The sequence below is a fragment of the Poecilia latipinna genome, unplaced genomic scaffold, assembly GCF_001443285.1.
Source record: "Poecilia latipinna isolate Pla-1442-1.1 unplaced genomic scaffold, P_latipinna-1.0 Scaffold371, whole genome shotgun sequence".
NCBI classification, from domain to species: domain Eukaryota; kingdom Metazoa; phylum Chordata; class Actinopteri; order Cyprinodontiformes; family Poeciliidae; genus Poecilia; species Poecilia latipinna.
The window spans coordinates 119,293-142,919 of record NW_015112987.1 but is presented as its reverse complement, the minus strand read 5'-3'; the positions used below and the strand labels follow the sequence as shown (position 1 = coordinate 142,919).

Below are 23,627 nucleotides of genomic sequence, written 5' to 3'. Positions count from 1 at the left end.
GAATATTAACTTGTTTTCTTTACATTATTTGAGGTCTGAAAGCACTGTTTTGACCATTTCTCATTTTCTGCAAATAAATATTAAATTTGTGTTTGTAATTTCGGGGACATGTTGGTAGTTCAAAAACAGAACAATGTTCATTTTACTCAAACATGAACCTATAAAAAGTAAAATCAGAAAAACTATTGCATTATTTCTACTGCACATTTCTCAGTAAACATGAAATAAGACAAAACTAACTTGTAACTTACTTTACAGCAAGATACAGGAGATTGTTTTAATTTCTCACCATTGATGATGAAGTGTCTGCTGCACTGGCAGATTATTTCACATTAAGACGTTTTTCTCATGTTTTAAGTGGAATAATCTGCTAGTGATATTAGTAAGACTTATGAAATGTCTTTGCATCACAAGTTGATTTTTTAAGGTCTTTTTTTGCTAAAGAACAATTTTAGAATGGGTTAATGCACTGAAATGGAAAATAAATGTTTTAACAAAACAATGATTTTATTTTCTGGATTTTTCAGAAATAATTGAACCTAAACCAGAATCTATTGAAATAAAATCACATCACACATTTAAAATTAACTTCAACTAAACATTTGGTGCTACTGGTGTAAATTTAAACTACAAATAAAACTCTGAAATGTTTAAAAACAAGATTTATCTAAACCAACCATGTTGGATCTATTTTCATGAATGTAGAGGAGAACATGAAAAGGTCCGACCGTCTCTGCAGGAGTTTCCTGTTTCCTCTCCTCCTCACACAGTCTGACTCCCAGCAGGTTGAGTTCAAACTTTTTCTCCTCTAACAGCTGGAAATGTGCAGAACAGCATTTTGCATGTTATAAAAACCATGAGTGATGAGAGCGACCCGAGTCAGATCAGTTTGTTCAGCTGCATGAAACATGTTCACAACAAACCCATAACTTTACATCAGAGGCTCAGGAAAATCAAACCAAAGTGACCGGTCCATTCATAATTATTCATGTTACAGAATGAAGTTAATTACTGAACATTAAAACTGTTTGTAAGAAACTAATAACATTTAGAAAACAACATTTGTCTCCTTTGTTTTCCTGACATTCCAACATTGTCATCTATAAGTCAAGTATTGAAGTTGATTCTGTATCCATATTTATTTTGTATCGATATGATTTCATTTATTTCTCACCACTAGATGGTGCTGTGTCTGTTTGTTTCTCCTTTTCTATTTTCTTCATCCTTCAGAATGTTTCTGGTCTGATGTGAACCTGGGCGCTGACCGTGGTTCTGATCAGAGAGATCCAGTTTGGTACAAAAGTATCACAGTCTGGTCATATACACTTTATGTTTTCTAATAATGTGTTTGAATGTTTTTTTAGCTCCAGTTTGAAAGTGTTTGCTGTTTTGGTGTAATCTAAAAACAGAGTAAAAGTAGAACTACTTCAACATATGTTTACTCAAGTAAAAGCAGAAAGTAGCCGTCCAAGAAATCACACAGTGAGAGTAAAACAGTGTTTTGTAGAAAGGCGGCTCAAGTACATGACAGAATCAGATGGAGCAAAGTGTAAATTTATGTAGAAATGTTGGTATTTCAAAGACCAAAATGAAAATAATTCATAATAAAAGAAATTCAAGAAAATCAAGCAAAATAAATATTTTTTCCAAAACCAGTTTATTTCAGAATAATCCAGATGTAATTCAGTGAAGCTACTCACAATACGAAGTAAAAGTATTGATACTTCATAATAAAATGACTCAAACAAAGGTAAAAAGTACAGTGTAGCAAAAAATACTAGCATCTTTTATGTATCCAAACATTTAAGAAAGTTACTCAATTAAATGTAGCAAATTACTATCCCACTTTGTCTAATCTCTGTTATCACACAGGTATTACATAGAACAGGTGTAGAAACGCTACAGCGAGTTAACAGGGCAGGAAACTACCAGCTCTCAGATAATGAACATAGAACTATTCCATCTAGATTAAATATTCACCAAATTTTCTCTGTGAACATCAACAGAGAACCTTTATTACCTGTGAGTATGAGGGACAAAATCTGTCTAAAAACACGAACCGTGACGCAGATCTGTGTGTAGCTGCAAAACAAAATTATTTATCAGTTTCTGTTAACCTGAAAAATGTCTAACAGGATGAAGAAATCAGAAACTTCATTAAATATGGGCAGGCGAGGTCGTCTGGAACTGGTTTCAGCTGCATCTAGCTACATCCTGCTGCATCCTGCAGCATCCAGCTGCATCCAGCTACATGCTGCAGCATCCTGCTGCATCCACCGCTTCTGATGTGAATCCCAGAAGTCTGAGCTGCTGCTTGGCAGGGAAAAAGTTTCTCCAAAGAGCAACAAACCACCAAAATTTGGAGCACAGCGCCATCTACAGAGCTAATCCAAGAATCCACTCACAGAATCAAACCCAGTTATTCTGGACCAATAAGGAAGCATCACACTAAGATTCCTGAAGCAGTTTTAAACAATCCACCATTCAGCAAAACCAATCCACACATGAGAAAGATTTGATGCTGCATTTGTTTCGGTTGTTTGTTCCCTTTTCTTCTAAAATGCTCAGAAACAGTTTGAGTCGAGTTCTGCTGTTCTGTTTCTTCTCATCCTGAAACTACAACTTTCCTGCTCTGTGCAGAAACAGCAGCGGTAAAACCAGGTTGCTGGGCACCAGCAGCCAAACCCCCGAGTCCATCAGTGCACACAGATATTCTGTATCAGCTGAAATTAAACTCTTAACCCCCACAGCAAGCAGAATACCCAGCATCCTCAGGGCCAGAGTGACGGTTATGGCTAAAATCATGTTGAAGGCTCTTTTCTTTGATTGGTCGGTGTTCTGCTGGTTCCCTCTAGCGCCCCCTGGCTTTGGACGCCTCAGGAAATGCAGGACGGACAGACAGCAGAACAACGTAACAATCAGACAAATGGCCAAACAAGGCAGCAGCACGTCTGTTGGGAAGTTCGGTAGATACATTGTCATTGAAGCAGACATCCCAGAACCGATCAGCCACACGGCCGCCGTGCTGATGTTCCTGACTCTCACTTTGACCGCCTCCCTCAGGTTCATGTAGGCGATGGCATGAACCACGGCCGCGTAGCGCTCCACGCAGGTCAGGACGTGGAAAATGGTCTGACTGGGAATAACGAAGCCTAACAGATACACTCCCGTCAGGAACGTTATCTGAGATTCCAGGTGGCTTCCCAAAATGACCAAAGCTGATCCGAAGACATCAAAAATCCCAGCGATCATCATCTGGTAGGTGAAGAAGTCGGAGTGGCTGATTGCTGCGCCTGCAGCAGCTGATGGCTGACGCCGCCATCGCTGGAAACCCAGGCAGAGGATGGAGACGTAGAGCGGGAGGAGCAGCAGGTTGGTGACGGCGTACGCCGCGTAGATGACCTTGAATCCTACAGAAACCTTACATCCTGGCAAAAAGTGACTGACGGAGACGTTGGACATGTTGAAGAGAGGAGAGACGACAGAAGGGACAGACATAAACCTGAGGGATATGGTCTGCAAAAAATGAGAAAATAAACAGAAATTAAACAACAGGAATATGGAAAACAGTTTTAATCAACAGTAAAAACGTTTATCAGCCTCCAGGTTTGGTCCAAACCCAACAGGAAACTGGTTTGTATTCTGAAAACACTGAGAATTAAAAGTTAGTGACACAAATATGAATGTTACATAATAATAACTGTTGGTTATAAAGCTAAACGAACTGCTTGGCGGGTCTGGTGACCTTCAGGTGTCGGGGCAAATTTACCTCATAAACAAAACTGAACAGGAGAAACCGAGAGCAGCTTCACAGCTTCGTTTTAACCAACAATTCACATGTTTCATGAGTTTATTTTGAAAGAAACTAATTGGGAATAATATTTTTTTGCCTGAATTTTGTTATTATTGTAAATTAATTTCCTATTTGTCTCTAAAACACCAACATTTTCATATAACTTTATATTTTGGTTATATAAAGTTCCCTCAGGATATTCGTATCCTGAAGGAACTTTTCATATGCTTTACTTTTTTAAAAAATTCAATTAAAGTACTTAATGACTTCCTGTTTCCACTGGCTGTTAATGTTTAACACAGGAAGGTCAACTTTCTTTTATTCTGGCCACATGACGTACAAGGACACTGGTTTATCCGCCAAACAGGAAGGTTTGGCGGCTAAACCTTCCTGTTTGGTAAAATTTGGTAAAAATGTGACTCAAGACTTGAGTCACATTTTTACCAAATATTGTTTTACATCAGTGACGATGTGGTGAAGTAAAGCTGCTCTTGCTCCGTCCACTGTTGCATTAGTACATATTTTCTTGAAACAAGAACATTAAAAATATAACTGTAATGAAATGATGAACACATTTATGTGTAATCTCAGGATGTCGTGTTTCTTACTGAAGCAAATTCATTTAAAGATACTCTAGATAAAAGTCTAAAATACTGAAAATGTTGAAAATTATGACTGATTTGCAGTTGCCTTCTGCATCTTCACATATTTCTGTTACCATGATGTTGCTGTAAAGTTGATTTAAAAAAAAACATAAATCTGCACCAACATGATTAGTGTTGGAATAGCTATAAAGAAGCTTTCATACATATATTGTTATAAAATAAACCCACAGCCGTCCCAAAACGGCTACATTATTTTCTCTAATGGAACTAAATGCATCCAGATCAGTTAAAATGCTCAATATTTGATCACTTTCAGTCAAATTTAACTACAGATTATCAATAAACACAGAAATAGAAAATGATAAAACTGTCGTTAGATGATTAAATGTTTCAGACCTACCCTGCACTAAACCGTCCAATCAGATAAAAACGCTTCTCTGCTCCGTGTGGCTTGGAGTCGTTTCCCTCCCAACATTTATTGCCTACCGATCTGCGTATCGGTGTATGAATGTGTGAGTGCGGATGGGTGAATGTGACTCTAGTGTGAAGCGCTTTGAGTGGTCAAAATGACTGGAAAAGTGCTACGTAAGTTCAGTTCAGTCCATTTACCATTGATAAAACAGGTTGAAAAAAATCCTGGTTTTACTTGACATGAAAACCACAAATGGCCAACCACTCAGCTGAGGTCTGAGTTTCTGAAGAGATGATTTGAATATGGAGCAGAATCTCCTAACGACCCGATTTCATTTCTGCCAATGTCAGAAACGTCGTTCCACCTCCTGATTTAGTCTAGTTAGATTCAGATCTGGACCAGTTGGAGGTGATTTTTACTCGTCTCGGCCCAGACTGAGCTGGAAGCTGCTGATGGCCAAAACATTTCATTTGTCAAAGTGAAGAAGGTGAAACGTGTGAAGCAGCTTCAGAGGATTATTGATGATGGATTTGTGTTTGTGCAAAACGTACAAGACCTTTGCATGTTCCAGTCATCTAATGGACAGAGACAGATTGACCTGCTTCTGATGCTATGAACTGATATTATTGTTATTCAAGAGTTAATTTCTGGACAGAAAAGGGATTAAAACTCAGAAAAGTCTTGACAATCTGCATAATATTTAACAAAGATCCTGGCATGTAAAGATCTGCAGGACGCTGCAGGGAACGAGTCTGTGGATACGATTGGCTGTGCTGGTTGCTGAGCAACCACATGAAGTTATGATCTTTTAAGGCTGCAGTTTGATAAACAAAACTGCTGACATCACGTTGACTGACGAGGAGAAGGCAAAGCTAATGGCTAACAGGGATGTGATGAATGTTAGGCAGCTGGTTTAGCTAATGAGGCTGAATGAGGCTAAGGACAACCTGAAGGCCTGAGAGCCTAACTTTACTCTGAAGTTAGAAGTTGTTATAAGTTTTAATCCTGTAAGAGGAGGGGCTGTTTGACGGGTTTGATCAATTTCATTTTGCTCGTTTTTTCCTTTTTCATCCAGATAACAGAATAATGTTTCACATTCTTCCAAAATGTCTCCTGCATTGTGGTCGTTTTCCAGCTCGGCTAGATTTACGCTTCCATTAAAGCTCACAGAAAGTTTTTAAAACACTTTTTAAACAAGTTTTGAAGTTTCTGCCAGGAGCAGGAAAGCCACCTCAAAGTAAACTTGAGTAATGGATGCTAACATGTGGATATTTGATAAGTGTTAAGAAGTAATCAAGACAGTTTGTCATCCATGTTGGCTTTATTTTAAAAGAAAAATACTAAACACAAAACATAGGCTGTTTCAGTCCAGCATTTATCCACCTCTCACTTCTGACCACTAACATTTTATTAGTAAAGTAGGATTCATCTTCCATTCATCTGCATTTTAATCTTTACTTAATCATCTGTTACAGACAAACCTGATAGTGTTTCTATGTTCATGCATAATTGTACAGCAATAACTCAGATTCCAGTAATTAGTTTCTTGAGACGTGACTCCAGGTCTGACGTTTCATTTCTGACAGGTTAGCTTCCCATTCCTGTGCAGAAACAGCAGCGGTAGAACCAGACTGCTTGGCAAACAGAACCAGAACCCGGTTAGGAAGATTGCACAGTGATTTTCTACTCTGTGGTTTTGGTGCAGAATGGCCATGGATGCGCTCTGCCCAGAAATCCTCAGCACCAGCGCGGCGGTTATAGCCAGGACGGTGTGGAACGCCCTCCATTTTGTCTGATCCGTCTTCATTCCCGGCGTGATCAGGACACAGAAGACAGCCAGGCTGCAGAAACTCATAGTCATGATGATGAAGGCAAAGATGGAGAAGTACACTGTGGTGGGGAAGTGAGGGTAAAACACGGGAACCAAAGCAAACATCACGAAGCTCAGCAGACAGCCAACAGCAATGCAGACGTTTCTGACTCTGGTTCCCTGTGACTTCTTCAGCTTCATGTAGATAATGGGGTGAACCACAGCCAGATAGCGCTCTATGCAGGTCAGACAGTGAAACACAGTCTGTGCAGGAGCAGTAAAGGAGATAAGGTGATAACCAAACACCATGATGGCTGGTCTGCAGGTTCCAACGCCAAAACTGAAAGATAAAAACCCAAAAGAAGAGAGGGTCTCTGCTGCACCCATCCAGTAGGTGAAGACGTCCGTGTGGCTGTTCTGTCCTGCAGCCGGCCTGGTGGAGCGCCATCTCTGGAAACCCATCCAGAAGATGAAGAGGTGCAGAGGGAGGATGAGGAGGTTGGTGAGGGTGTAGCAGTAGTAATGGATGACATGGTTGATGTCGCTGAAGCAAGAGAAGGTGACAGGATGGAGGGAGGCGTTGAAGGAGCAGAAGGTGCTGGAAGAGGAGTTGGTCAGCATGGCGGAGGGAAAGAAGACGTTTCCACCCTGGAGATACAATAACAGACGAGTTTTACTGACCCTTTGCACGTGACGTCACGCTGATCACAAACAGATCAGGATGAAAACCAAACTGGTCATTTTTTGTATAACTTTCAAAGCAGAAAGATGCGGCGCGATGGACAGCAGCTCGGTGTGACCGCGGTAAGATTAATGTTCATATACTTTATGGACACGTATGAAGATGATATCAAATATCGCATTATGGAGAAGGCAGCGTCTGACCATTGGTAACCATGGAAACAACGCCGCACCGTCATGTAGCCTAGCATGTATGGGGTAAAAACTGGTTAGCATCTCTTTTGTTCGGTTTTAATGCTGATCGGGTCTGAGGGGAAACACTGTTTATGACATATTAATATAAACCATGTGGCGTGAATTCAGGCAAAGTCTGTAATTTGATCAACACGTCAGAGGGAGAAGGTTCGGGTCAGTTTCTAAGCTAACTGTTTCCAACTTTAGTAAATCCCTCCGGCTATGAGCCCCAACCAGGTGAGTTACCTTCACAGACAAATTAGCTTTAATAAACTGACAAAAACAACGTAGGAAAACAATTTCAGTCTCTGTTCAACACTCCCATCCCGTCACTTCCGACGTCCATCATGGCGCCTCGAAGTGACGTAGTTGCAAAAGGTCAATATTTTTAAAATGCATTTTGGCAGGAGGAAGTGGTTTCAGTTGGGAGAAAGAAAACTCTTGGTAATTTTGAAAGAAAAGTCCTGCCGTCCTGTGCATTGTATAATTAAACAGACTGACCTGGTGAGCCTGTTTGGTTTCTTGCTGCTGGCTGAGTTCAGCAGGCGTCTCTGTTGAATAACTTGGTTAAGTTCATCTGAGGGTTTTAACTAATGGGAGGGAAACTGACGAGCTGACAGCTTATTTGCATCATGCAAACTTTGTGATTTATTGTAACTTTTTTGTTTTTTTCCATGAATCATAAAAATAGCTGGTGAATTATGAATTTGATTTATTGTCTGTTTCTGGACTTTATTTCATATCAACCTGTACAAACTGCTGTATATATGACATGAAAAGTGACCTTTTCTCTGAACTACAGCTTCATAAAGATTTACTTCCACAGTTTTTAGGTTTATCTTTACATTTACATCTTTACAATAACTCTGAAGTTATTGATATGCAGTCACAGTCAAACAAGACATCATAATGTGTTCATGTTAAAATCAGATTGAGCTAGCAGCCTCATTTATCACAGCTAGGCTATTTTAGCAACGGCAGAAAATCATAACAAATGTGAACAAAGCTTTGGGTCTTGCCTAAATGAGTCTCTTTTTAAGCTCTTGTTTTGTTATATCATCTAAAATGATCGAAGTATTGACAGTATTGGTAAGAATCGATCTGCTGTTTCAGTATCAATCCGGACCTCACTACGGTCCATTCTTCCAGTTCCTCCTGAAACATGGCAGCTTCCCGGCCTTGTGCAGAAACAGCAGAGGTAAAACCAAACTGCTGGGGACCGTCAGCCACAGCCCCGAATCCATAGATGTTCTGGATCTATTGAAATCATATCACTGAGGCCGAAAGACACAAGATATCCAACTATTCTCAGCAGCAGGGTCACAGTTATGGCCAGTATCATGTTGAAGGCCCTGAGCTTTGACTGGTCCGCTCGCTCCCTCGGCCCTGGCCGCCTCAGAAAGCGAAGCACAGCCAGGCAGCAGAATGTGGTGATGAGGAAGCAGACGGCCAGGAAGGGCAGCAGAGGGGCGGTGGGGAAGTCAGGCAGGTACAGCTTCAGTAAACCCGACCACCCGAAGCACAGCAGCCAGACGGACGCCGTGCTGACGTTTCTGACCCTGACTTTGATGGATTCGCTCCACTGGACGGACTTGACGGCATGAACGATGGCCAGGTAGCGCTCCACACAGGTCAGGACATGGAAGGAGCTCTGGCCAGGAAAAATGACGCAGAACAGAAACATCCCCAACAGGACCATTGCCTCACTCTCCATGTGGGTTCCCACAACATAAACCACGGAGCCCAGAACGCCAGTGACCTCCACCGCTGCCATCTGGAAGGTGAAGAAGTCGGAGTGGCCTGACGGCGCCAGGCGCTGACGCCTCCTCTGCTGGAAACCCAAGAAGAGGACGAAGGCGTAGAGCGGGAGGAAGGAGACGCTGATGACGGTGTAGGTGGTGTAGATGGCCAAGCTCTCAGGAGAGTTCAGGCACACGACGTGGAAATCCTCAGCGGAGGATTTGGAGGAGGCGAAGAGTTGATGGACATCGCATCTGGAGGAAAAATTAAAAACATGGAAGGATTTAATTCGCTGTGGAAACAAAAAACTGCTAGGAAATATCAAAGTGTTTGGGACTTAAACCAAATTCCTGCCTGGACAACCTTTATAATTTGATAAGTTTCTAATTGTTTACAAACCCAGAAGATTCCCTTGAGTCATAAAATAACTTTAATTACCATCAGAAACATGTTTATGACGAAGATGCATCAAAATCTACAATATAAGGATCATCCTAAGAAAAAGGAAATAATAAAATTAAGAGAAAAAAAATCCATATTATGAGAATAAAGTCACAATATTTTGATAATAAATTAAAAATGTTACAAGAACAAAGTCGTGCAAGAATAAAGTCATAATATTAACAGAATAAAGTTGAAATATTACTATAATAAGGTCACAAAATTTGAGAATAAAGTGAGAATAAAGTGAGAATAAAGTTGTAATATTTACCTTATTCTTGTAACATTGTGACTTTATTCTTGTACGATTTTATTGTGGTGATTTTATTTTTACCATCTTAGCGTAGCTCTAATAATAAACAGCTCTAACTGTATAAGGAGTCTGGACTGGTCAGACTTTGTTTTAGGAATATCTCATATTTTCCATCCCCATAATGAAAGCAGCAGATTAAAACATTTAAACTTTGACTGAAGTCACTTCATGCAGCTCAGTTCGTCCACAATTTTAATCAAATTTACTTCCATTCTGATCCGTTCAGACAAAACAAAGTCAGTTCAGTTTAATCCAATAATCTTCATTTGTTTAAAAGTCAGTAGAAACATCTGGAACACCTGAACGTTTCTACCATGTAAATGAATAAAAACACAAAAAAACTTCATCTATAAGAGACAAATCTCACCAGCAGCGTTTCTTCCAAACAGATGAAGCTTTAGAAGGTTTAGAGGCGTCTGCTTGTTTAAAACATAAATTTTATTTGCATGTTAGAAAATGACTGATGAGCCACTATTTAAATGTGTTGGCGTTAAAACCCACGACCACCAGTTCCCACTTTGTGTTCCAACATGGCCGCTCCTCGTATCGACAGTAAGCTGCAGTGGAAACATGTTTGTTTCATAAAACACAGATGTAAGACTGGATTCTTGGGCACCAAATCGTTTCAAGACAAAACAAAAATCATGCAGGAGGAAAAGTAAAGAAATGAATCTGGACTTTCTTATCTTATTACTGTAGAAATTTTAGGAGTTTTGCCACAAAACTGCTAACATATTCAGATAATTCTGGATGTTTGCATCTGTAAACAGAGTCGATCTGAAGAATGGATGTTTCTGGAGAACTGCAGTCCAACGAAGTTTCTCTCATCGGAATAATTATCAGTTTTCAGCTACTCTAGATATGAACTCACAACAAAGAATCTGGTAATTACTAGATACATTTATGGATCATGTCATTGTTAAAGTTGGATCTTGTCATTTTTAAAAAATAAAACAATAAATCTTATTGTGTCTAGACCTGCAGTGTGTAATATTCTGATGATTTAAGTGATAAATCCTGTTTAACCTGCTTGTGTCCATGCACATCTCTGTATGTTTCTCTCCAAATTAACATGTCAGTTCATGTGATTTCATGTCTGAGTTCATCATCAGTAACCGTCAGCCTGCAGGTGATTTATCAGAGTTATCCATCAGGTGCCAAAAAAAGCACAATCAACAGAAACAAGCTGCTGTTTTTATTCATTTGTTTAATTCATGAATTAAACAAATGAAGCCGCTCCAGTTTGCATGCAGGAGAATTAATTGTTCTGTGAGTTTTGTTTTCTCATCGTTCATTTTATTTTCATAATGGCTTCTTTAAAAACAAATGGGCTTTAACTTTACATTTAATAGTTGCATTTCAAGGTTTTTCTAAATGTATGAAGCTGTTTTCAAAACACAACATGATTTTATTTTTTTAAAGACAGATCAACACAGAGTAACACGTCACTGTAAAGTTGGAAAAAATAAGAGTGCATTTTTAAAAAAGGCTAATAAAAAACCTGGAAAGTGCTGCGTCATGTTGCAATGCACACATTTCGCCAGAAGATGGCACTGTGGTTTTAAATTAAATTTTCTTTGAGACTTAACTGTAATTTTTATTCTTTTATATTTGTGTTTAAAATGGACCATTCTGAAAATTAGATTTTTTCATTTACTTATGGATATAAAGAGTTTTATCTATGAAAGATTGGAGGAAGAAAGAGAAAAATGAGGAAAAGCATCAGAGCCAAGTCAAAACTCCTGATTTTACTTAAAAGCTATTGATGCTGTAGCACAGCTGGCTGCAGCAGACAATTAGAAAATTAGAGCAATATCGATAGAACATAATTCCACATCTTCTTGTGTACAGATTGTGCTAGCACTGCAGTGCAACTATCTCTTACAGGAAGTTAGAAAAGCGAAATTAACATAATTTGAAGGAAACCCTATTAGGACAAACAACTTCTACAAATCAAGGTGGAAAATAATGCAACATTTGTTTACATTAAACAAGAAGCAAACAAAACAATTCAGCATTTACTAATTAAAACAGACTCATTTAGTTCACCAAACCACCTCATTAGAAAACCTTTTCCTGTGTCGTTGTTTATCTGTGCTGTTAGTTTGTGTTTTCACATCACTAATATAAGGCTGACAGTGACTCGTTAAAAACAAATAATGATCAGGTGTCGTTTTTTCATAGTAGAAGCTAATTTTAGCACTGTTGCACAGCTAAGTCTAACAGGACATTAGAAAATAAAAGCTGACATCCAGAACATTTTATCCCAATACTCTAGTTTATACAGCTGGTTAGTTTTCCCGCTCTGTGCAGAAACAGGAGCGGCAGAACCAGACTACTGGGAAACGTCAGGAAGATTCCTGAATCCAGGAATCCGCACAGCCTCCTGGGATCCAGAAAGAGCACGTGTTTTAACCCAAAACCCACCAGGAGCCCAGCAAATCTCAGCACTAGAGTGACGGTTATGGCCAGGATCATGTAAAAAGCTCTCCGTTTGGTTTGGTCAGCCTGTCTGTTTTGATCTGTCGCTGGGTGAGTTAGAGCCCAGAGAACAGAACAGCAGAAGAAAACCATCACACTTATGGTGAGAACTAAAATAAGGAAAAAAGGAACAGAGGGAAAGTCTGGCAAGTTCAACTGTAGCACCCTCACCCATCCCAAACACAGCAGACAAACCGAAGCACTGCTGATGACTCTAATTTTGACCCTGTGGGTTTCCTTACTGCGCATGTAGGCGATGGGGTGAACAACAGCGAGGTAGCGGTCAGCGCAGGTCAGCACATGTAAAAATGTTTGTCCTGGTAGAATGATACAGAATAAATATACACCCAGAAAGAGAATCTGACTTTCACTGTAAAAGCTTGACGTAAAAATGACAGATCCAACAACGCAAATGATCTCTAGGATCATCATCTTGAGGGTGAAGAAGTCGGAGGGGCTCAGTGTCGCCCCGGCAGAGTGCTGATGTCTCCAACGCTGGATCTCCATGTAGAGAACGAAGACGTAGAGAGGGAGCAGGAGCAGAGAGTTGATGCTGCTGTAAACCATGAATATCACTCTTGTGGCCACTGAGTGCCGACAGGCCATGAAAAAGGGAACGTCAGAGGAGTTGGAGGTTGAGGAGACAGGAAGGATATTAAGAGACGACGAAGCGTTGACAGACATGGCCTAAGAAGAAGAGCAGAAACCAAAAACAGTCGCTAATGAATTCTCCTTTTTTGTCTGTAACATATCCATATCATCACATTTGCAGATGATAGTTTGATTTCTGCCAGTGTTGCATAAAATTACATTAATTTCCACTCAAAAATCTGAGTCTCCTCAAAAATATATATAATCTATAACTTTGAGACTAAGAAGTCTCAAAGTTTAATCATTGTTTGTAAAGAGTAATTGTGTTATTGACCACATTGTCAGACAATACAGGAAGGAATGACAGGAATATATGATGGAAATGCTTCTTTTCTGCCACACAACAGCTGCAACAGAACAGCTGGAAAAACGAGGACTAAGACGTTGCAATGGCCCAGTCAAAGTCCATATCTGAAATGTTTTGAAGACTAAAGGAGACATTTGTCTCTGAGCAGAACAAATGTCTGCAAACCTGAAGACATGTTGGAAAATTGGCTGTAATTCAATATAATGAGTTGTTGTGAGAATTGGAATATTAACGTTGAGCAATTTGGACTTCAGATAAAAAGATTCCTCAGTCATTTAAGCAAAGACTGTTATCAAAACTAAGACAATTAACTGAAATAGATCACTCTAACTACCACAAACATGTCAAATAACTAATCAAATCCATAAATAATTCAGGATATTCTGGACAAAATGATTCTCAGTATTGTGTGAAAAAGTAATACCTGAGAAGAGCATAGAAATGTACCTGTTAGTTTGGATCTTTCCTCTCGTTTTTCTCCTGAATGTCTCGTCTTACTGGTTCTGACTGTCAGAGAATTGGACCATGACTCTATATGTATTGGTGACGCCGGTGTGACTAAAACCAACAAACCAAACCGATCAAATGTTTTCGTGTAACTGAATCCCGGTGGGCAGTCATTAGAGTTCTCAGCTGTCATTTAGTATGAAATGGAGACGTAAAAGCGTATGAAGTTTCTCGTTCTAAACCCAGTATGTATGCAAAGACAGCAAATGAAGCTGTGGTGTAGTATGGCATGTCAATGCAAACACAATCTAAAGCATCTACGGGACAACAAAGATGAGGACGGAAAAACTGCAAACCAAATCTGAACAAAATGTCTCCTGGTTTGTTTCTGTACATTTACCCAAAAACAAAAACCCTGAAACAAAACATAACTACAGCAGTTCAAGCGCTCTAATGGTGTCTCAGGGCTAAAGTGGATGTTTGATATTGATGATATTACAAACATATAAAAGTTTACACTCGCACTTTAATGAAAAAAAAATAGAAATACAAAAATATTCCAAATTAACTGTAAAAATAAGTAAATAAATGAATATTGCAACATAAAAATAACTGGAATATATAGAAATTACAACTTTAAAGAAATAAACTAAATCTTTATATTAAAGAAAGAAAGAAAAAAGAAAATGAAAAAGAAAGAAGGAGAGAAATAAAGGAAGAAAGAAAGAAGGAGAAAATTACAGCATATTAATAATTATGCTTTTAATATGATTTCTAATTAAATAAATAAAAATTAAGAAATAAAGTTGGGGTTTTTTTAAAAATAGATAAACGAGGGAAAGTAATTAAAACATTTTAACCTTTATTTATTTTGTATTTAAGCAAACATAAATAATTAATTTAAAACAGTAGAAAAAATAGCAACAATTATATGTTTTGTGATAATACATTGAATGAAACTCTCTCTGTTAGGAGGTTTTAAGTCCATAACCGTTTAAAAATTAATAATTAATAATCTCCTGATTAAAAAGGTCAGAAATATTGAAATCATATTAATCTGCTCGACAGCGGAACCTTCGTGGTGCGTTTCCAATGGGACTGTTTTTGTTGACGCACCAGCGCACCTTGAACTCGTAGTGAAGCAGAAGTTTGGACTTTTCTCCTCTGTTTTCCCGTCTCATGCTAAACTAAGCCGTTTTCTGAAGCATGTCTGGGCTTCCTCGGTTCCTCCGCTTTTCGCCCTCAAACTCGGAGCGGATATGGCGCAGAGGAAGCGCAGAGAAGTGCGTCAGTTTTTCTTCCAGAGCCAACTTTCTGCGCCCCGGTGTAGCCCACCCGGACAGCAGGGGCGGGTCCAGGTGGTACAGCGGCTGCAAGCCGGTCCGGATCGGCTGCGCCTCCGGGTTCTGGGGGGACACGGCCACGTCAGGTAAGAACTGGGGGGATTTTCCACCAGCGGAGGGTTCGGTGCTGCGGAACCGCTCAGCTGAGGGGCATTTCCGGTTGATTTATAAACTACAACCTGCTTTCTAATGGGTTCACAGAGCTCCAGAATAACGGGCTCCTTAAGGATGCTTTCTGGTTTTCCGATGCTTGCAGAAATATCCACACCCTTAAGCACCGTGGTTTACTAGAACTTTATGTGACAAACTAATTTACTTTGACTAGGCCACCATATTGTAGCTTCCCATCAGCTCTGATTTCCTGTAAAGGGTGCAATTTGTTTTCCTCCAAGTAAAATCAGGCTAACAGATTCTTCCACCTGACCTCTTGTTGCCATGGCAACAGAGGCTTTGAACCTGACACACTTACCAGTCTTCAAACTGCTCCTTTTTCTTGGTCCCTGTGAAGCATTTAAAAAAAAAAAACACACACACACACAGCTGGAGCCAGAATGGAACGTCCAGCGGTTCTGACCCACTGACCCACTGACGGGTCTCTGGTTCTGTTTTCAGCCCCTCAGCTGATCTACGGCGGGAAGCTGGACTTCCTGGTGTTCGACTACCTCAGTGAGATCACCATGTCTCTGCTCACCGCCGCCAGAACCAAGACGCCTGTGAGTCTCACCTGTCCAACACTCACACCTGACTCTGTACAGCAAACCAGACAAGCACACAAATACTAGTTTTATTATTAATAATATTAATGATGTGTGTATTTTCATTCATTTCTAAATGTCGACACTATAGATTTAATTAAAATGTATTTATTTACAGATTGACTTTGTTTTTCTTGAACAGTTGTTAAAGATATTTATTTATTTTTTATTTTGTTTTGTCATTTCTGTATTATAATCTCAAAATTTTGAGATTAAAAAGTCAGTTTAAGTTTTGAGATAGAAAGTCAATTTCAACTTTCAAAGTTATAAGTTTGAGATACAGTCATAGTTATGAGAGTCAATTATTTGATTGAAAGTCATAATTTTGAAATTCTAAGTAATTAAATTCAGTCATAATTTTAAAATGTAAATTCATAATTTTGATTTTCTAATTCATAATTATGACTTTTATTGCCACTTCAAAAACTTTAAATTATAACTTCCTGTGGGGATTTTACTAGTTTTTCATGGCAGTAATGAGCTGCTATACTAAGCTGTGTAAAAATATTAGTTTTTATCAGTGAATCAGATCATGATTTTCATCTGCAGTTGCAGCTCGGCGCCTGTGGGTGGTGCTGTTTTCCCTGCTTTAAGGCTCGTTCTCTCCTTCCTGCAGAACCTGGGTTACGCTCCGGACTTCGTCCAGGTGGCTCTGGCTCCGTTCATCAACGACATCCACAGGAAAGGTGAGTCCGCCACCCAGCAGCAGCGGCAGCCGCCCTCCGTCTCCATGGCAACGGCCAACGCAGGCCTCTCTGCTCGTCAGGTATCCGTGTCGTCAGCAACGCGGGCGGAGTGAACCCGCTGGCCTGCGCCGAGGCCATACAGGAAGTTGTGAAAAAGGCGGGGCTGGACCTGAAGGTTGCCGTGGTGACCGGTGATGACCTCATGCCCAGCGTACGACCCCTCCTCTGATCTGACTACATGACCTCAGAGGTTTAAGTTGATCTGAGCTGATTTCCTCCTCTGGTTTCCTGCAGAGGAGCCTCCTGTCTGAAGTAAAGATGGCCGACGGTGGCGGCAGGCGGCCGCTGCCCAAAACGCTGCACAGCATGAACGCCTACCTGGGGTACGAACATGCAGATAATATAGATATAGAGATAAAATTATATCTTAAAGCAAGAAAACCTTTACTTCAGTCTATTGATGTATTTTATTTAGAGAATATATTATTTTTGAATAGAAAGCCAATCGGCACAAAACCATAAATACCTTGAATTTACCGTAAATATCCTAATGTGATTCCCTTCCTGTGCTCAGGGCCGAGCCGATCCGCCGCTGCCTGGACCTGGGAGCCGACGTCGTGGTAACGGGGCGCTGCGTGGACAGCGCCGTGGCTCTGGGGCCGCTCCTGCACACGGTACAGCTGACTGCCAGCATCTGCTGCTGCTGCTGTTGAGGGGCTTAAACCTGCAAATAGAGGGTTTCTGCAGATTTTTAGCACAGAAAGCAACTAAAGAAAACCTGCATCATGAAAACCGTATGCAGAAAAATCCCAGGGCGGGATTTGAACCCAGGACCTGCTTGCTGCTCGGCAACAGTGCTGACAACTACTCCAAGTTTCCAGCACTGAACTCCACTTGTAGTGCACCTTTCTTTCATTACTACATCTCATGTTGTAGCAGAGCATAAAAAAAAATAAAAAAATAAAAAAAATCATAGCATTCTGTAGTACATTGTAGCATAACGTGCTGTAGCATAGCATATTATAACATTTACTACATAGCATTATTTAGAATAAATTTAATTTAATTTTATAACTTAGCATAGAATAAGAAAATATCCCTAATCATACCCTAGCATAGCTTAGCATAGTTTAGCATACCCTAGCATAGCTTAGCATAGCTTAGCATAGCTTGGTACACCGTAGCACAGCAAACATAGCAGGACATAATGTAACATAACAGTGTTACAAACATAGCATAGCATGACTGTGTATATCAAAGCTCAACAAATCCTGACGGAATGTGGCATAGCAGAACAGAAATACACACAAATGTAACATAAACCTTTTTTTCTTTGATTCTATGTTATATGAAGCAAAGGAAACTGATTTTTTTCTTTTTAATGAAAATGTAGTTTTTGAAAGGTCTTTGTAGGGATTTGAAGTCTGATAGAATATTCTTCCATATTTGGCCTTTCACTGAAAATTTTAAAAACTGAAAAGCTTTTGGTGCTAAAAATGTAGACTTAAATGACTCAGATGTTTTTCCAAAGAGTGGTTTCAAGTTGGCTCTGAACTTTTGTGGCTAAAGATTTATGTTGATGAGCTAAAATTGTTTGGTTTCCGTCGCAGGACATTATGATTGTTTTAATCTGTATTTTGTTCACATGCGACTTAAAATCTGTTTCTGTTGCAGTTTGGTTGGAAAAGAGACGATTACGACTTGCTTGCAGCAGGAAGGTAAAAAAAACCACAAACACACCAAAAAACCCAGCAGAATTTAAAAATAAATTCTTTCTTTGTAAGTTTTCATTTCTTGCTGTATAAATGCAGGTGTTTTTTTTTGTGCAGCTTAGAGCAACGAACAAAGAATATCAGACCAAAAACAATCTTATTCTCACATAAATGTTACGTAATTTTTTTGTTTTTTTTTCAGAATAACATCTAGAAATTTTAACTCATTAGACTGGTGGGAAAAAAAAATACATTTCAATAAAACCATAAAGTAAATGCAGAACCACAGAAACATTTCATCAGAATGTATTTTTATTGTTTTGAAGCTCTCGCTGTTCGTGTTTCAGCCTTGCAGGTCATCTGATCGAGTGTGGAGCTCAGAGCACCGGAGGGATCTTCACCGACTGGCACCAAGTCCCCGACTGGTGAGTTTCAGCGGATTAAAAACCTGATTTTCATTCATCCATCTCCAATGTTCAACCCTCAGACCTGAACAGGAAACTTTAACAGGTTGGTATGCTAGCTCCTGCTAACCATCTGAATCTGGAAGCACTTGCTCTATTTACCCAACCAAATATTTTTGTAGCTACAGATATTCTCATCTTGTGAGAAAAAAAACGGTTACTAGCCGTTAGCTTGATTCTCACTTATTATTTGAGTAAATTTGAGAGCCTGCTGGTTGATTAAGTGTTGTTTGACTTCAGTTAGCTGCTATGGTTCCTGTAAGTAGTCATTAATCTGATTAGCTTTTAGCCTGACTCAGTTAGCCTGTCTCTTTTAATCTGTTAGCCTAGCTTGTCTAATGGAAACCTGTTTCCATTAGAATAATTATGGTGTTTTGAGGAATCTTGTTTCCAGTTTGGCCCTTTGGTCACAGCTGCTCTCTGCTCCCCTCTCAGGGACAACATGGGCTTCCCGGTGGTCGAATGTTCCTCTGACGGATCCTTCGTTCTCTCCAAGCCTCCAAAAACCGGCGGCCTGGTTTCCTTCGGAACCGTCGCCGAGCAGCTGGTGTACGAGATCGGCGACCCGCGGAGATACCTGCTGCCGGACGTCATCTGTGATTTCAGCCAGGTGGCGATCCAGGAACTACCCGGTACCCACACACACACACACACACACACACACACACACACACACATACACACACAGTCCTGAGGACATGACCACAGTTTGAACTGCTGACTGTTTTCATAACCCTGAAAAACTCCTAAACAAATGCATCTGGAGCTTCGTTTGGGCCCCTGACTGAACCCTTCACCCTCCTATGAACCTCCATTAAACTCTCTATCAGCTATCAGTCACAGATTTTCCTTTTATAAACCTAAACATGGATCCATCAGCCCCTGCCTGAACCTTTGGGCAGCAGCGTCTAACCTTCCCTTGAACCCCAGAAACCTTCTGCTGAGCTCCTCCTCGCTGATAAAACGCCTCATTTTCTGCCTGTTGGGTCATTAATTCAGGACTTTCTTGATTGATAGAGAGAAACTTCACTACTGTTGCCAGATTTCTGAAATTCCACCCTCAGGTCTCCCTCCCTCTGCTCAGCCTGAGTAAATAAGAGCTGTGTGTGCATTTTGGTTTCAGTACATCCAGAATATTTCGCACATGTATGTCAATGACCTTGTTACATCTGGGTTAGGAGAGACGAGGGAACAGAGTCAGCAGATAAAAAACATGTTTTTTAAAGAAATCTGTACATTTTGTCCCTCAAAAGCAACAAAGTGCTGATGTCTGAGTTTATACAGAGGAAAAATGTCCTGAAAGCTCAAAAGTCACAGAAGAAGTCTTCATTTCATGTCTGTAAATCAAAGTGGAACAGTGTTGCCCCGAAATAAAAACATCTTAATATATAACCTGAAATGAAAATATTAGTCTGTTAGTTCATTGTTTTTGTTCCTCCTTATGTGAAACGTGGCACTGTTTTGTAAATGTGACTGGCCACAATAAAACCATGAACAAGTCGATTCAGGGCGTTTTGACTCATTTACAGATTCTGAAAATAAGTTTCCAATCATTGAAAATACATAGAAATCTTAAACATTCTTTACTACAAGTGTTGTGTGCACTTATAATGTTTTAGGGCTGTTTGTAATTTAGAATATGAGTTGCTTTGGCAAAAATAAACATTTTCTTTCATATTGCAATGTAATTTTATTTTAGGTGTTAAGATGCAGTTAGTCAGCGTGGGGCGCAGCGCTGCTCACCGCCTCGTCGCAGTCATATTGTACTCAGCACAGGTGTAACCTGCATGCTACGTATCTTAATAATGTTCAAAAACAAGAGTTCTGCAACTCACCCTGAGAAACTTTCAGCCAGTATCTGCAGATTTTCTTTCTCAGTCTTATTCATTTATCCATTATTATTAACACAACACTTTAAGCTAACTGTAGCTTTGCACTTTAAGTTCACGTCACAGTAAATAAACAGTTGTTTACATGCAGTACATGGCGGACCAGTGGGGGCGCCCACGGACCACCGCTGGTCCGGCGACCACAGTTTGAGAAACACTGATCTAGAAGGTAAAGGATAATTAAAGGTGGGAAGGATTTCCCTGCAGATGATGTCAACAAGGCATTGGAATCATTATTTAGTAACTAAGATTAGAAAAGACTGTGAACTAGAAGGTAGTTTGCACTAAAGCTGAAGCGCTAATCATAAACAACAGCTAAGCTAATGCTAAAGCGCTATGTCAACACGGTATTTAATGGAAGCTAAAGCTAAACTGCTAACTTCAGTTCAAGCAGACTACAATCCTCAAGCACCAATTTCATTCAACATGTAAAGTTTTCATTTGACTTCACAGTTATGCAGTTCTTTGTTTGCTTTATTAAATCAAATTCTAATAATAATAATCCATAATTTTGGCAAGAAAAACAACATGAAACCTAAACTATCTGTACATCTTTTCCTCTTAAGAACCAAACCGTCAGAATGAGCCGTTAAGGTTTGAGCTACGATGGGAACTTCCAGCTGCTGCTGAAAAATGTAAATATTTCAGTCTGATTGAACCTCGCTGAACTCTCAGAGCCCGTTTGACCACCAGCCGACCCGTCTCAGTTTATCTCTGAACATTAACAAGGCGGGTTGGGGAACCCAGGACGGGTCAGTCTGCAGCTCGGTTCAAACCGCGGTGAACAACAGGCTGCAGGAGGGAACCGGAGGAGAGGCGGCGTCCAGAAGCAGGGAGGAGAAAACGAGTTCCTGCACAACGAAGAGCCACGACGGCCCAGATAGCACAGAGGACACCGAATAAAAAAAATGATTTAAAATGGACAAACTAAGAAATAGGTTTATTAAAAATGTTAAATAATTACAAAAAAATAAAAAAAATTATAAAAAATGTTTAGAAAATCAAAAAATACATAAAAAATATTAAGAAATGGTTTAAATAGAACTTTTGCTGCCCCAGTGATGTTAAGTTGTGTTTCAGGTGCAGACGGAGGGGCCGTCAGAGTCACCGGCGCCAGAGGTTTGGCCCCCTCTCCTGACTACAAGGTAAATCAGCAGCGTCACCAGCAGAGGGCGCCACCAGGAGAAGGGCCTCCATAGGAAAGGGTTAACAGTGATGTCGTTGCTGGCGTCCAGGTGTGTGCCACCTACATGGACGGGTTCAGAGCGACGGCGGTGTGTCCGGTGGGAGGGCCCAGAGCGGCCGAGAAGGCCCGGCGCACCGCAGACAGCATCATCAAACGGTGCGAGGAGCAGAACCGACCCGGCTGGGATGATTCCTCTCACTTTATTAATGTGTTTTCAGTCTGTTGAGCACATAAATCATCAGTGATTGAATTTAATCGGTTTGTTTTGTTCGTTCAGGACCAGGAGGATGTTTCAGCAGATGGGACTGCAGGATTTTAACTCGGTTAACGTTCAGGTTCTGGGAGCTGAAGACACTTACGGCCCAAACGCTCGCAGAAAAGTAAGAACAAAACGGAACCTGATATTCTGCAGGGTCAGGTCCGGTAACGGATTAGACCACTGATTTCCTTATTTTTATCATTTTTCTCTTTCTACCAAAAACTTGATAATGATGAAAGTTTTCACTTTGGTCTCAACCAGCTTTTATTTTGAAGGTTAACTTTGTTTACAGAAACTTCATAATTAAGTTTATGTGTCATTTCTGTTGTTTTATTTGTTTCAGATATTTAAAATATCTTCCAGTTCCAGTGTTAAATGTTCATTAGAATTTAAAGTTTATTCTTCTATATGTTTTTGCATCATTATGTTATTACTGTATTATCGTTTATTGCAATAACTTTGACAATTTGTCGTCTTTTTTCTACCAACATATTTGTTCCATAACTGATTTAAAGATGAATCTGTTCTGTTCCTCCTTTGCTGCGTCTCGCTGTTGGACCAACTGGGTCAGGGTCAGAGCTAAGCCTGTTTCAAGCCTCTGAACTCCCTCTGTGTCTCCCTTGTTCTCCATTCGCCACAGACGCTGCTGTGAGCCTCGGCTGCCCTGCGTGGAGCCTCCTGCAGAGGCCGAGCTCAGAGCGGAGCCGCCGCCAGCCTGCAGCGGTTAAACCTGACTCTGGTCTGTGTCTGTGTTCAGGACTCCAGGGAGGCCGTGGTCTGGATGGCCGTCCACCACAAGCAGAAGAAAGCTCTGGAGGTCTTCTCCAGGGAGGTGGCTCCTGCAGGAACAGGCATGGGTAGGAGAACCGCTCCACGCACAGAGCAACTGCAGATAAACACCAAATGTTACCGAGTATTTTGGTCGAGTTTCTGGTGCAAATGTCTTAGCACATTTGAAATAAGACAGAACTTTTCATCAAGACATAGGAGCTTGTTTTAAGTCAATGATTCCTTAATACTGATGAAGAAAAAACTAGATTATTTCACTCATAACTTTGGGGAACATGTCTCTTTATAAGTTAAACAATCTGACAGTGGATCTAGTTTTTTATGTCAATATTAAGGAATTATTGACTTAAACTCCAATATCTCGCAGAAAAGCAACTTAGTTTTTTTCTTAAAGGGAGATGGAGCCATTTTACAGCACAGTCTAACTACGTCAACTTCAGTTGTTATAAAAACGCTATCTATGTCAAATATGCCTTTGTAATTTAATGCCTTGAAATTGGGCCTCTGTCTCTTTAAAAACTCCTGCTCTGTCTGAAGCTCAGCCTTCATTACCACTTTAACAATGTTTTTATCACTGAGAAGTCGCTCCTGTGACGAGCTCAGCAGTTCCAGCAGGTGTTTGCTAATTG

At 40.2% G+C, this 23,627-nt stretch overlaps 2 protein-coding genes across 2 annotated transcripts in view; one reads left to right on the top strand and one right to left on the bottom strand.

Annotated features, from left to right (window-relative positions):
* Positions 1-6,129: 6,129 nt before the first annotated feature.
* Positions 6,130-8,099, bottom strand: LOC106949942 (uncharacterized). Its single transcript, XM_015036501.1, has 2 exons — positions 8,037-8,099; positions 6,130-7,268 (listed from the first exon to the last, which is right to left on the bottom strand). The coding sequence occupies exon 2, from the start codon at positions 7,239-7,241 to the stop codon at positions 6,384-6,386; it is 858 nt and encodes a 285-aa protein (XP_014891987.1). The 5' UTR covers positions 7,242-7,268; positions 8,037-8,099; the 3' UTR covers positions 6,130-6,383.
* A 6,923-nt stretch (positions 8,100-15,022) lies between these two features.
* LOC106949948 (uncharacterized) overlaps positions 15,023-23,627 on the top strand; it is a 22,303-nt gene continuing 13,698 nt past the window's right edge. The window contains exons 1-13 of the mRNA XM_015036508.1: positions 15,023-15,344; positions 15,871-15,971; positions 16,630-16,699; positions 16,780-16,910; positions 16,994-17,082; positions 17,274-17,373; positions 18,374-18,417; positions 18,759-18,836; positions 19,311-19,507; positions 21,845-21,909; positions 22,000-22,106; positions 22,228-22,330; positions 22,967-23,066. Coding sequence (XP_014891994.1) covers positions 15,122-15,344; positions 15,871-15,971; positions 16,630-16,699; positions 16,780-16,910; positions 16,994-17,082; positions 17,274-17,373; positions 18,374-18,417; positions 18,759-18,836; positions 19,311-19,507; positions 21,845-21,909; positions 22,000-22,106; positions 22,228-22,330; positions 22,967-23,066 — 1,408 coding nt within the window. The 5' untranslated portion in view covers positions 15,023-15,121. The remainder of the gene's footprint in view (positions 15,345-15,870; positions 15,972-16,629; positions 16,700-16,779; positions 16,911-16,993; positions 17,083-17,273; positions 17,374-18,373; positions 18,418-18,758; positions 18,837-19,310; positions 19,508-21,844; positions 21,910-21,999; positions 22,107-22,227; positions 22,331-22,966; positions 23,067-23,627) is intronic.

Excerpts from the sequence above, each read along its gene's own strand:
- LOC106949942 (XM_015036501.1), bottom strand. The coding sequence starts at position 7,241 with ATGCTGACCAACTCCTCTTCCAGCACCTTCTGCTCCTTCAACGCCTCC.